The sequence below is a fragment of the Centruroides sculpturatus genome, unplaced genomic scaffold, assembly GCF_000671375.1.
Source record: "Centruroides sculpturatus isolate CEXI.00-Female unplaced genomic scaffold, Cexi_2.0 scaffold36, whole genome shotgun sequence".
NCBI classification, from domain to species: Eukaryota; Metazoa; Arthropoda; class Arachnida; order Scorpiones; family Buthidae; genus Centruroides; species Centruroides sculpturatus.
Genome location: NW_019384384.1, coordinates 1,273,137 through 1,288,788, shown reverse-complemented (window position 1 = coordinate 1,288,788; position 15,652 = coordinate 1,273,137). Strand labels below are relative to the sequence as shown.

At 27.6% G+C, this 15,652-nt stretch overlaps 1 protein-coding gene across 1 annotated transcript in view; it reads left to right on the top strand.

Moving 5' to 3' along the window:
* Positions 1-14,690, top strand: part of LOC111618005 (ankyrin repeat domain-containing protein 16-like) — a 29,936-nt gene extending 15,246 nt beyond the window's left edge. Inside the window, exons 5-8 of the mRNA XM_023359421.1 lie at positions 3,371-3,519; positions 6,035-6,193; positions 12,616-12,694; positions 14,540-14,690. Coding sequence (XP_023215189.1) covers positions 3,371-3,519; positions 6,035-6,193; positions 12,616-12,694; positions 14,540-14,604 — 452 coding nt within the window. The 3' untranslated portion in view covers positions 14,605-14,690. The remainder of the gene's footprint in view (positions 1-3,370; positions 3,520-6,034; positions 6,194-12,615; positions 12,695-14,539) is intronic.
* The last annotated feature ends 962 nt before the right edge of the window (positions 14,691-15,652 follow it).

Below are 15,652 nucleotides of genomic sequence, written 5' to 3'. Positions count from 1 at the left end.
CATGACATTTAAATATAAAGAAAGTTTAACATAGATTATACAAATTAGAAATAATAAATACAGTAAAATCATGAAAGCCAGAATTCCACAAAATTCTATAAACTTTCCAATTACAGCCAGTTAGTTAAACTTTCCAGGCATGATGAAACAAGAAAGTGATCATTGCTTCAAAAGTGAACATACATTTTTATCAATTTTCAGTCTAGATATAGTATTTGCTACATTCATTAAAATAACTTCAAAATAAAAGAAAAATGATGCAAAAACATTAATTTATACAGTATATTCTCAAATGAAAAAGTAAACTCTTCTGTAAACAAACAACATTGCTAAACCTGATATACTATAAAGCTAGGTACCAACCAATGCCGAATTCTATCAGGCTAGACATGACTATATTACTAAATAATGCAACCAATTTGGCACTAGAGGGAGGTGTTAGGCACCATCTCTTAATAACTTTAATAATTATAACTTCTAAAATTATTTAAATTAACAATTAAAACTACTGGAAGAAAATAATTTTAGAACTATTTATTTAGTAATATAGCCATGTCTAGCCCTATAGAATTTGGCATTGGTTGGTAAACTCTTCTAAGTGAAACATTTTTGTGTTTACCAAAAATAAAGATTTTTAGATGTCACCTTAGGTGCTTGCTCAAATTTGATACTTTGTAACAGTGCTGTAATTAGTTTTGTTTTAGGCCCTGTGTCTGTGCATCTGTTGTACCTACCTAGTTACAACTCTGCTCTGAAGCTCTTTTTACATTTATCTTAGTCCTAAGTAACAGTGAACTATTCAACATTTTCAGAAATATATTTTTTTATTGTGTCAATGCATTAGGAAAGAAGAGCAATCTTCTCACTCTTTTAAACCAAAGAGAACTTACATTAGAAACACAAATATTTAAAATATGGCATAAATGCAGACAGAATTAGTAAACATAATAATAATTTCTGAAGTTTCTGCTGAAATTTAGCACAAAATCAAATAGAGCAAGTTTATTGTTTTTACACACTGAAAAGTTTTCTTATTAAAGTGTAGTATTTATTTAATCCACTAATATTTATACAGTACATTAAAATAAATTTTATTGTATATAATTTTAGGACACCTCTAATGTTAGCCTGTACTAAAGATAATTTAAAAATTATTCAATGTCTTATTGAAGCTGGAGCTGATCCAAAACTTCGAAATAAAGATGGATGGAATTCTTTTCATATTGCTTGTAGGTAAGACATAAAATCATTTTATATATACTATTACAGAAAACTATAGTTTCTGTATAAATTGAATCAAATTATATTATTAAAACTCTTCAATTTTTGTTTCAAATTTTATTGAGATTTTACAGATCTGTTTTGTCAGTCCTATATTTTTCTAAATATTATTTATGCAGCTATTTTTTCTGTTAATAATTTACATTACACAATGATACAGTTTCATGAAAAATAGTAATTAAGGTAGGACATGCTTTAATGGAGCATGAAAATTCTAAAACATTGAACAAAAATGTTCTAGCACTTTTAAGCTTAATGCTCATCTTCAGTAATATAGTAGAATAAAATAAGTTCTGTTGCTATGGAAGCAATGCCAACGACACATTGAAGAAATTTCTTCAATGCTTTTAATAACTTTATGTATTATATAATTTTAATATTTAAACTATGAATTAAATTAACAACATTTTTAACAGTATAATAATAATAATAATTCATTTAATTAATGTTAATGAAATGAAATTTTTTTAATAATTTAGAGAAGGACACTTGGATATTGTTACTTATCTGTTAAAGCTAGAACCATTACTTTGTGACAACATAAGTAATAATGGACGAACACCTTTACATACTGCTGGTTAGTAATACAATAGTTTATTAATTAAATTATTAAATTTTATTCATGTGGATTTTAAATATTTTTGTTAAATATTAGATTATTAAATTGATACATTGATTTTAATAAAGTTTATTTTTTGTATACTTCTTAAAATTTAGAAGGTATGGTGCTGTATCTTCAAATTCTGTGTGTAGCATCTTTGCAATCCAAACAATAATTTTGGTAGTGCTGTAATTTTGGTAATTTTGCTGTTTGATCGTCTACAAAAATTATTGTTTGGATTGCAGAGACACTACACACAGAATTTATTTTTTGTGTCTTAAAAAAATAGATGATACTTTTAACATTAGTAAATGAACATAGAGAAAACATGAAAGATATGCTTATATTATTAAAATCTCATATTTTATGCTTTATTTATAGTATTAGGAAATGAAGAATAAAAAAAAATTAAGAACCATAGAAAAATTAAAAGTTAGCAACAGAACTATTTGAGCAGAAAAAAAATTGTTTCTAATGTGACTGAAAGCTAATTTTTCAAAAAGTTTATAAAGTGACTGTATTATTGATAAAAAATATTAAATAAAGCTATGTAAGGGAAAGAAAGACAATGATAATTTCGTTTTAAACTTTAAATCAATGCTTTTTAAACTAAATTATGTGGCAGACTAGCAATGCTTTTCCAGTACCATATTTTTATCATATTACTGTATGGTAAAAATACAAGTAAAATGGCAAAGCCCTTTTTGGGCTGAAACTATGTCTTGGACTATGTTCCACTTTCAGTGTATGACCATATGGATTTGTGTTAATTCTGTTTAAAAAAAGGTTTGTATCTGGTTTATTTTGCCAAATAATGAAGATAACATTTATGTATCTGTTATATAATGTGATGTTTTGAGCAAATTCTGGTGTTATTTTGTTTTCTAGTTTACCCAGAACTAATTCACAGAGGTCCCAGAAAGGGATTATCCATTGGTACACCTTTCTGTTTTATGTAAATACTATTGTTGAATTTAAAAATGATGTATAGCTTAAAATATGTGCTATTTCTAAAATCTTATGATGCAAACCATCAGATCCTACCTTTCTCAATAAAAAATTTCTTAATGCACAAAAACATTAATTCAGTTCGAATGTAGAAAGCTATAAAATGAACATTCTAAATGAAACACGTGAAGCAGAACAGTCAAGCTGTTCAAAAACATTTGTTATTTGTAATATACTACTGGAATAAAACAAAGGTTATCTGTGTGATTATTATTTGTACATTTTTCTAGTTTGAATTTTCTTTCCTTTTTTTAATTGACATAATTATCAATATTATAATGTTTGATTCTGGAAAATGTTATTATTAATTACTGTATTTGATTTCCTGTAAACTCTGGATTGGCAGCCAATGGCTTGTGAACTTCTACTGGTCCATGTATTATTTTGAATAGCACTGCTTTAAATGATTCATTATATAAACTGTATGTTATCTAAATTAATATCTAAAATTTTTTCTAAAAGACATTCTAAATATTTCAGCACTTCATGGAAAATTACATGTGGTTAATTTATTATTGGACAAAGGATCTTTTAACATAGATGTACAAGATAGTTGTGGAAGTACACCTTTTATGGATGCTTCTAGATCTGGACACACTGAAATTATGGAATTATTAATAAAATATCAGGTAACTGAGATAATTATTTTCAAGAAAATAGAATTAGTATTAAATGTTTAAAGTTTTATATTTCTAAACTTTCAAATAATGCTATATTTATCATTTTTCAAATGAAATTCATTTAATTTCTTCAAGTGCTAATTTTTAAAAGGAAATGTTTTTAAGATATTTGTTCTTTCAGCTTCAGCAACATAGAATAAATAATAACCAGAATAAATTCTCTGAAAGACAGAATTGCATGGAACAAATCTTAAAATGTCAATATTTTATTTCTAAGTTAATTTACTATACAACATTACCATAATCTGCATTAAATACAAAATGAACACATTCACAAACTATTTTACAAAAGTATAATACAAGATAGAGATAAATATAAATTTATTCTAATGTTTTAATATCTCTCTTCATTCTGTTTTTAATGTTCAAGAAAGAGAATATGAATCAGGAATTTGTGAAATATTAACAGATCAGTTTTTCTACCTATATTATATCTTGTGAACTTGATTTATGAAGTTTTTAATATAAATTTTGATATTCTCTAAATAAATTACTTCCTAATATCATCATCATATAGACCAGTGGTTCCCAATTAGTTTTTCTTACGTACCACTTCTAGAAAGAGCTAAAACTCGCATACCCCTTATAGCAGAAATCCATATTAATCCACACTAATATTATAAATTCGAAGGCAATTCTGTCTGTCTGTTACCTTTTCACGTTTAAACCGCTAAACAGAGATTTTAATAAAATTTGGCACAGAGATAGCTTACATGTTGGAGATGGACATAGGCTACATTTTACTGCGAGAAAATATCTTACTCCCACGAGAAAATTTGATATAATGTGAGCAAAGCTGTGGGTAGACAGCTAGTGATAAATAAAATAAGTTTTTTTTTACATTTATTATTTTTAAAATACAATTCTAATAATAATGAAAATAACATAAGGTTATTTAATTTTAATGTGACAAATGTGCATGATTTTCTTTGCACAACTTTGTAAAATCTGGTTGCTTTTTGGTCAGCTTCAGTCTCGAGTCATCTTTGAGTCGAAGTTAGTGACGATGTTTAGTTTTCATGTTTGTCACGGCCAAAAATCCGCTCTCGCAAAGGTATGTTGTGCAAAATGGTAGTAAATATTTTATTGCCGCTTCGCTGACATCATAAATTCTAACTCGATTTAGAAGCGAGATGTCGCAACTGATTATTAAACTCAGTGAAGTCTCATTATACTCTGTGAGAAGTCACATTGTCACGCGCGAGTAATAACAGCGACAAAAATTTTCAAAATAAATTTTGCGAAAACAAATTGTGTTAATTGTACAATTTTTGTTTCTTGCGTAAGAATTTCATTTAGGTATTGTCACAAATGCATTTTTTTGATGAAANTTGTCACGCGCGAGTAATAACAGCGACAAAAATTTTCAAAATAAATTTTGCGAAAACAAATTGTGTTAATTGTACAATTTTTGTTTCTTGCGTAAGAATTTCATTTAGGTATTGTCACAAATGCATTTTTTTGATGAAATTTCAAGAATATTTTTAGTTTGAATAAACAAATTTGTGCATTTGACATCGTGTTGTAAATTGCCAAATTTTTGATGGTCCACTTTTTTGATTGCTTCATCTCATGCATTTAAATTTTAAATTAACCAATTTTAGATTGCCATGCGTACCCTTTCATGCAATTTCGCATACCCTCAGGGGTACGCATACCACTAATTGAAAACCACTGATATAGACAAAATAAATATCAATTGACTTGATTTTATTCCTGTTTTTATTTCAGGCTTTTTGATTCAATGCTTGTTTGTCTCCATCTTTNTGCCATGCGTACCCTTTCATGCAATTTCGCATACCCTCAGGGGTACGCATACCACTAATTGAAAACCACTGATATAGACAAAATAAATATCAATTGACTTGATTTTATTCCTGTTTTTATTTCAGGCTTTTTGATTCAATGCTTGTTTGTCTCCATCTTTGACAAGTTTTAAATAATAGAAATTAATAATGGGAATATAACCAGGTTTATTTTTCAGTTGGATCATACTGGTAGACAGCATAAAAACTTTCAATAGAAAGTACTGTACATAATACTAGTGAAAAGTTATGAAAATATATTTTCTATTTTTTTTTTCTAATAAAAACATCTAAGTATAATTTAAACATGTTATTGGTGCATGTATACTAAATGTATACACATATGAAAACTGCAATATATCATGTGGCTTCATAAGTTCCTTTTTAAATAGGATATGGCCTTCCAATTAAAAATTTTTCCATCTCTGGATTAAACAAATGTATTGAATTATTTTTTCTATAGTCTTTGTAATTCTATATAAAAATTTGTTTACTATTATTATTATTATTAATAATCAAAATTATAATACTTTAAGTTCATCTTATGACATGTGTTAATTGTTGTATTAATATCCTATTTTATAATATACATTTTTATTACTGTAATATTTAAATTTTATTGTATTTAATTATTAATTAATCTATATTTTATTTTTTAGGCTGATTTCAATAAAAAAGACATTTTAGGAAGAAATTCACTTCATTTAGCTGCACAAGCTGGAAGTTTAGATGCTGTAAATTATTTAGTTAATAATTGTAAAGTAGATTCAAATAGCCTTTCTGTAAATCATCAAACAGCATTACATTTTGCAGCCAAGGTATGGAATATAAGAAATTTTTTCAAATTTAATATCATATGAATTTTTATGATAATAGTTATAAAAAAAATAAGATTATTTTATTGTACAAAAACTGATAAAATTTTGTATGTTCACTCTAATATAAAAGATATCCCAAAATTAATGCAGGATTTAAATTTTGTGCCATTGTTCTCTAATTGGGTTGGCAGTGCCATATGAAGTGACATCTTCAGTAAACACATTGCAATTAGTTAATATAAAGCAATACACAATGGAGGAGCACATAATGATTATTACAAGTACGAGGAAAGTTTTTCTGTGACTGTGTGCATATTATGTGTATTTTGAACTCTAATATACCGGAATATATTGAGTCTGGGTGTATGTTATTGAAATTAAGGACTGTACAATTCTAATTAGAACAAAACAATGATTTTAATAACAACTAAGGATCAGGGCCAACTAACAGTATGGTTGACAAGGTACAGATGTACTACAGTTTAACGGTGACACGATATAGTCCTAATGACAAACGTTAATTTTCTAAACTTATTACTAAATTACTAGACTAATTTGCATTAAATTTACATACAATTATTTACAAGACGACAAACACATGCTGCCATAACTTTCCTTTGTTCTTCCATTAGATTAGCATCCAAATCTCACCGAACGTCAGACAACAGTTTGTGATTACCCACAAATTCACTTTCTATATGTAGACATATCTAATATATATGACTATCATACGTTTACAATATCGATCTTACTTAGGTCCGTTAACTATAAACTGTCCATACATGCACACCATGAAGCTGTTGATGATAAGTTCTTAAGGATGGAAACAGATTACAGTATCTCCACTCAATGCATTCAATCCTTAGCTGCCTCTTCTATCTCCTGCTATCAGCCAAACTATACCAAACCACGAAGCAAAAAAACAAAAAAGAGAGCTTAAGATGTGAGACGGTCCAATTTATACTCCCTCTGTCATTCATGAATTCTCTCTTAACACATGACTCCGTCCTTGACCAATTAGTCCACTCCAGTTGGTGTAGCAAGAAAGGTGATACAGCATAATATTCCGCGGACATTTATACAAAAAGTAGATCCCGACATGTGGTAATGGAAAATAATTTATATACACACATTATATATAAGCATACATAAAACAACAATAATAAAGTAGTGCAGCACTATACGTGGTATTTTTGGTTGGAGAAACATGCCAAAAGAAATGAGTGCAAAAACTGTGCAAAAAACAACCAATGCATGTCTAATGAGTGACAATTTGGTGTGGATTTTGGACTGGTGGAATGATTGAACCATATTTCTTTGAAAATGAGGCTGAAAATGCAGTTACTGTTAATAGTGTGCATTATTGCGAGATGATATCAGAGTTTTTGTGGCCTCATTTGGACAGCATGGATTTTGGTGACATATAGTTCCAGCAGGATGGTGCCACTTGTCATATGGCACACAAATCAACCAAGTTGTTGCAACAGAAGTTTCATGGGTGACTCATCACACACAGCAGTTATCAGAATTGGCCACTAAGACTGTGTGATCTGACACTGTGCAACTTTTTTCTCTGGGATTTGTAAACTCCAAAGTTATTGCCACTAAAATAAGAACAATTTGTGAATTGAGAGCAGAAATTTGAAAAGTTATCCATCAAATTGGGCTGCAATTGTGCAAAATTGTAATTGAAAATATTGTCAAAAGAATATGAATGTGTCAGAAGAGTTGTGGGGGCATTTGTCAGATATGCTCCCACTACCATAAGTAAACCTAAAGGTAAACATTGCAATTAAATATGGAATATTTAATTGCAGTGTTTACCTTTTAAAATGATGTAACAACTTTGCCAATTAATGAATAAATAATATGTTCTTTTTAAAATTTAAATCCTGTGTTACTTTTGGGACACTATACATAGAAATAAAACTTCTTTGCAAATATAAACACCAACTGAAACCCGATGTTTAGCAAATAGACACCCACAATGGCCATAAATAATCAAGCTATATTTTGGAAATAATAATAATTTATTTTTTTTTTCTGCCAGTTTAATCTAAATTAATTAATTAAATATTATAATTATTAATTTTAATACAAGATGGTGCTTAACACCTCCCTCTAGTGCCAAATTCATTTGTAATTTATAATTATTATTTCCAAAATATAGACTGATTATTTACAGCATTTGTGGGTGTCTATAAACTTCTTTGCTTTTAAAATTTTCAATATTCATTCTTTTATTCTTGCATTTACAAGTTTTAGAACTCTAGTTGGAGAAATCTAAAACAAGGATTTAAATTTCAGAATACATTTGTTTGAAAGAATAAAAGATTAAAATTGAAAAACAATATCTTTAACAAATTTCTTTAATTATGCAGATCAGGTTACCTCTTAGCAGCCTAAATACTAAATTATATATGTATAAAATATAATTGTTTTTAAATTCATCTGATTACTTCAGAATTTCTATTAAACACAGTACCACTACTCAGACATGTAACATTTTCAAGAATTAAAATTGTACTGCATGTTACATGTGCTGTGGTTTATTACAAGTGCAGTTTTCAGAGAAATGTAAAATTTCTATTTAAATTTGCTCTTATATTCACTAGACAATTCTTGTATATCCAAAATTTCTCAGTATATTCAATGTTTGTGCTACCATCCAGCTTCTTCAATATTTGAGTTCCTTTTCAATTTATTTTTGATTTTTTTTTCTATAGAAGTTCTTCTCTTAATACTATGATTTCTAATGATGATTCACAACCCCTACATATATAATATTTCTTCCTTCATTCCTTTCACATGTAGTATTAAGCATATTCCTAATACATCAAGTATGTTTTAACGTGTTCCAAACCTTATTATTTCTTAGTTGAATAAATAACATCAGATTCCTTTTGAAGACTATCTTCAGTGGTGTAGTGTAGTGGGGGTGGCAGGGGCGGCCTGCCCCGGGCAGCACTTTTTAGGGGGCAGCAAAATTTCACAATAAATAATAATAATATCTTGTAAAAATTTGAACCATTTCATTTCGTATTTTTGTCGCACCTAGGATTTGGACCAATTGAAATGAGCACGAAATTTTTCATTACTTATTCTGTGATGAAACTGAATTTTCGTCTTTTAAATTGAGATACCTAAATAAGGGGACTGTGAAATTTTCCTCCACCCCGGGTGGCTGACACCCACGCTACGCTACTGACTATCTTACTCTGTGTCAATCTATTTAACTCTTTGTAAAGGTTCAGTTTTAACTAGAAATAAAGTATAATGGAATCTTTTTTTACATTCACAGCCTTTAAGAGCATTAAATCTTTTAATAACTAACATTTTCATTCATATTTAATGACTGTCCTTAGGTTTACAAATTTTCAATTGAATAATTTAGAATGCAAAAAATGAGACATAAATATTTGAGAACCAAACAATTTTTAATAAATAAATTAATAAAAATACAATAACAAAAATAAATGTTACCCTCAAGGATAGAAAAACAAGAAAGGATAAAAAAATAAATACAGTAGAGTCTCTGTAATCCAACATGTATCAGACTAGCAGATGTAAGATTACAGCAGATTGTCAGATTACTAGATTTTGTATGTGTGTACTGTATGTACTGTACAGTAAAGAAAAATGCATTTGGTTTACAGGTTAGTTTGTCATATTAATCACAATTGTGACTGTTTTGCCAACCACACATGCAACAAACAACTAGTGACTGACAGTATACACATATAGTACATCAGTCTCTCTCTATTGCACCACCCTGCAGATTGCCAAATTACAGGACATGTCAGACTAACAAGCAACAGACTATAGAAACTCTACCATATATAACTTTGAGAATGACAGCCGATAATTATATAATTAGTGCTCAATGATGAGTTAACTCACCAGGAACACATAGTGTTACAAAAAAATCAGTCCTTAAGGAAATCAAAAAAAAAAAAATTTAGAATGTTTTCCATAAACTCAAATTTGTTCATAATTTTTTAGCCACACGAAAAATTTTTATAACAATTTTAATATAAAGGACTTTTTTTTTATCATACCTATCTCCAACTTTAGGTTATCTATTTTTGTTCATATTTTACTTTATTATGTATCTAATTTTTTGTCCTTTGTTTTTGCTACCCTTGTGGGTAGTATTTATTTTTGTTTATTGTATTTTTATTATTTATCTATTTATTTTATGTTTCTATTATTTGTATTTATAGTATTTATTTCTGTTATTTTTATTTTGCTATATTTGTTTCAATTTAAAAATTGAAAAAAAAAAAAAAAAAGGTCCAATTCTTGAATTCTAAATTTTTCAATTGAAAGTTTGTAAATCTGAGAATGGTCATTAAATATGACTGAAAACATTAGTTGTTAAATTTTTTTGTTGCTCTTAACTCTTAAGTATTGATGTGCAGTCTATGGGACTACATCAGTTTTTAAAATCCTGTTTTCTCTCTTTCTTGGTATGCAGATAAGGAGTCAACTTCTAGTCATGTCCATGTCTATGTCATTCTGTAAAGTCAGTGTTTCAGAAGAGATTAGGTTTTTCTGATATGATAGGCACAGTCCCAGAGACCACACATCAATGATTATGTAACTTTTTTTGGTACTGGTCTTTGCACATGTTTCATTATGAATCGACTTTTCTGATGACATTTTCCTTCCTCAAATGCCCATAAGCTTTTTGGGATGTTTCTGGTTCCTCACACTTATTGCATTTCAAGTCAATCAACAGATGTGTCTCATTCGGTGTTGCCACTCTTTCAAAGCTGTTTACCCACACAACTGTACCAACAATAAAATACTAAATATTATTGAAGCCATTCACCTGGGCATTATGTAGATCAGCAACATTAAAATATATATACTCCACCAGTATTAAAACATATATCATCTAAGTAGCTATGAAATTTGTCCCTCACAACTGATCCATTGTTCTCTAAACATGTCATTTAGATTTATTTTTAAAATTAATTCAGAAATGAGTACTGCTTTTGAATCATATTAAGAATTGCCTCCTCCAGAATGGGAATGAGTGAGGGTTTATTTTTATGGCATTAAAAAGGCCCTTCAAAAATATTAAACTTTCATTCTTATCAATTTTGTTTATTAAAAGCATTTTTTCTGAGTTATTCACTTGTAACACCTTATGTGAAACATGCTGTATATATATCTAAAAATAATGTCAATTAAAAGTTCAATATTGTTCTAGTTATGTTTGTAATTTAATCCATTTCTACTTGCATAATGTTAAAATGATCTTGTTTCTTCCATTTAATGTCCTAAGAAAAATATCCTAAGTGTTAACTATCATCTTATTTTAAAATTAAGGATTAAATCTTTCACAAATTTCAGTAAAATTTATTTATGCATAAATCATATTTTTAAGTGAATAGTGATATTCTATTTAAGAAAACTTAAATTTCAGATTAAAAATCAAAGTGGTGATTATCATTCTGTTTATATTTCACCATACAACTTCATTTCTTGTAGTAACATGAAGAAAATATCTTTTATAATAATTACAGAATATAATAGTATTACAAATACATATTTATTTTAGATATATAAAATTTTATTTTGTTGTTGCCGGTTGTACCAGATAAGCAGCAATTTTTTGTATTATGTGAATACTGATAAATTTATAAAACTTTTCTTAATTAAGCAATTTGTAAATATATATCCTGTCATATGATATACTGTATATTGTTATATTTTATGTTCGTAATTAAAAAATCAATAAATTAATATGGTTCTTCATACTTATATAATGTATATTTACACTTGTTATAATTAATAATAATCATACATGTAACATCTAATAACTTGTAGAGGAGAAGGTGGTATTATGGAACCCCAATTACATTTTAGTGAATTGTAAACAAGGTATCATAACTACACCCACATTTTTTGTGCGAAAAGTACTGGTAACTAGTAAACTAAATGTTCCTAATTGGATTTTTCGCTAGTGTAACTATAAGTATGGATTTTGAAGGCTTTTTGTACAAAAAGTCCGAAAGTAGGCTTAGAGAAAATCGGGTGGTAATATGGAACCTTACTGTATATTTTCAAAAAAAATGCTTTAATGTGGCCAAAAACAAATAGGAAAGGACAAAAAATGTTAAATAATTACAAAATTATTTACTCCAATGTATATTATCGAATGAATGCTTTTATAATAGAAAAATATGACCTCCATCAACAATATATATTCCAGNTTTATTATTTTGTGAAGTTTGAAACAGGAAAAACAATTTGATGATTTATATATTAAATATTTAAAACTTGTTAATTGTAAAGGACTTCATTCAAATTGTTAATGTGTATATTTCTATAAATAAATTTATTATTAAACTGATAAAATTTATTTTGGATTTAGGAAATAAACTTATTAACAAAATGTAATATTTTGTTAGGAAGGTCAAGAAGACGCTGTTAGTTTACTTCTCCAACTTGGAACAGATTGTAGTGTTATAGACAATAAAGGAAGAACTGGTAAAAAATATTTAAATTACAAAAACTTTATATACAAATTTTATAATTTATTTTTAATATATTTTTAAGTTAAGTTTCTAATTATTTTTGGTTTAAAATAACGATAAAATTAATTCTTGATGAGTTAAATTTGTCAGAAATGTCTAATGAAGTAAAAAAAATTTAGGAGGAATATAATTTTTTACAAATAACAATAAAAAAAACATTTATTTAGTCAGAAAAATTACAATAAAAATTTCATATAATTTCAAATTAAGTCTGTATTACCAAGTTTAGTAAGACAGAGTGAAAGTACAGGTATACCTCGCCTTACGTCGGTAATTGGTTCCAGGAGAACGACTTAAGTCGAAAAACGACATAAGTCGAATTTACTTGTCTTCAAATCTACTTGTCACTAGGCTAAGCCATAAATTGCAAATTCCGGTTCTGTATTTTATAAATGCATTTTTAATAATATATGGTTAATAAGGATCTATTTTAAGCTTACAAACAAATAAATTTTAGTTTTTAATATAGTACAGAAAAAAAGTAATCTAAATTTACAAATGCATGTACTGTAAATACAGTACATACTTGTAAATGTATATATTTTAATATGATTTTATGTGCTTTAAACATTTTTCTAGTGATATTACGACTTCAATATTTGTGGCGGACAAACGTAAAGTCGAATAAAATGACTTAAATTTGATTTTTATTTTTCCATATACTTTTTTGACAAACGATGTATAATAGGGAACGACGTAACAACTCGAAATGACGTAAGTCGAGGTATACCTGTATTATAAAATTATGAGAATTTCTGGGACAATGATGATTAATATTATAGGAAAATTTCTCATTACAGATTAAAAAAGAAAAGATATATAATTAGATGTGGTTAGTAAGATCAACTGACTCATATTTACGTAATAAACATCACTTCTAATATAAACTGTAATTTATTTTTGTTCAAATTATGGGTCAAAATTTCAAATAAATTTGAATGTAAATTTAATATCTATGGAGAATGACATTACAATTTACTTAATTCAGATTACCAAAAATTATAATTATCTGACTTTGAATTAATAAAAATTTGCTGTTAAATATTATCTTAAACTTTAAATATTAACAGTTATTTTATGAACCTCAAACTGATTGTTTTTGTCTTATCATCAAGAACTTTTTAGCCATATAATTCTAATCCTTTATTAAATTTATCTGGGTATTATAGAATTAAAATAGAAAATTATGAAAGAATATAGGAATATATACTTTGGATTTATCACTTAATAATGTAATTTGAAAGATTTGTATGGAAGTTGCAGAGATATTAAGCAGCAGGTACTGTTATAGCCAATGTGAAACAGTCCCAGTACCTTCATAATTTGCTATGAAAATATCTTGTTGTAGTGGGGAACCTGAGGTNATAGGTAATGCTCAAGGAGAAAGACACATGACTCCTTTTTTTTTGGGGAGAATGTTATTCAGTTTAATACTTTGAATTATTTTATTTACCTAATTGATGTCATGTGATATGTTTTGTTATATTTATTTTATTTTAAAGTAACAAAACCAATTGCTTTGATATCAGAAGGGTGCTGCAGCATCATAAGCATCCTCCTGGATATGCCCCTGTAAAGTTTGAATATTTGTAACAGTTTTCTTAACATATTTGAATGTATTTAAAATTAGCTCAACATAGACTTAATATTTTCATAAGTTATCTTCTCTTTTTACACACAAACAATCATCAAGTTTTCTTTTACTCTATCTTCCTAAATGTTTTTCTAATATTTGAATGTATATATATTAATAAGTTATATTATATTAATAATAATCACTTTTTTTCTCTTCTAATAGCTTATCATATTGCTGAAAGTGTTGGACATAAGAAATGTTATGAACTATTGAAGAAAAATAACTAACTTTCCTAATTTTCAAAAGAATTTTTGTGAAATTATCTTCATAAAAAATTATCTTGACATTAATAATAAATTTTAATGATAGAGCACAATAAATTATAATTTAAAACTTTCTATTTTTCTTTATTGTAAAAATAAATTAAATAAAAGTCATATTAAAATAAATTAAAAACTGTTTTTAGAAAAGAAAGAAATAAACTTTATTTTGATGTAGAAATATTGTTATATCTTTCACTATAATTCACATAAAACATTAATTTTAATTACACAATGGACCACAATTTGCAATTTCCAAAAACTGGAACTTATATCTATGTTCAAAAAAATCAACCTAAGTAGTTTTTCAGTAGTGGAATACATGATTTACTAACGTTTTGGACTATGTTCACTAGTCTGCTTCAGGTCTAACTGGAACTTCATATTTTTTAAATAAATGGAATGCCTCAATCTACTATTCTAATATAATTACAATCTACTATTCTAATTCTCAATCTACTATTCTCAATCTAATGGAATGCCTATTCTACTGCTGGAAAAGTACTTGCATTGGCTTGTTTTCGAACAGTGATCACAAAGAATAAGTGTTCAGAGCATTTTGTAGGACGAAGTATTGAGCTAATCTCAACCAAATTTGATATACATACTAGAGATGGGAGATCCAGTTCCAGCAGCAGAACTGTTGGAACTGATCTGAGTGCGGAACTGTTAATTATAAGAAATTAATGTGAAGTTTGTTGCTGCTTGTTTGAAATAAGCTTATGGATTCTTGGCTCTTTTCTACGAAGACGACAACCGCACTCACAACATTATTTACTGTTGATTATTTATTGACATTAGTCTATTATTTATTGATAAGTCATTTCGTGTTTGGTTTTGTACGCGAATAAAAAAAAAACCCGCAATGAGTAAGAATAATGCAACCGAGCATTTTGCATTTCTTTCGTAATACTTCCCATAACCTTGGGTTGATCAATGTCCAAATTTCACTACGGACCACCAACATTTTCTCTTGGACCACTGGTTGGTGACCGTTGGACAATACAGTTTTCTC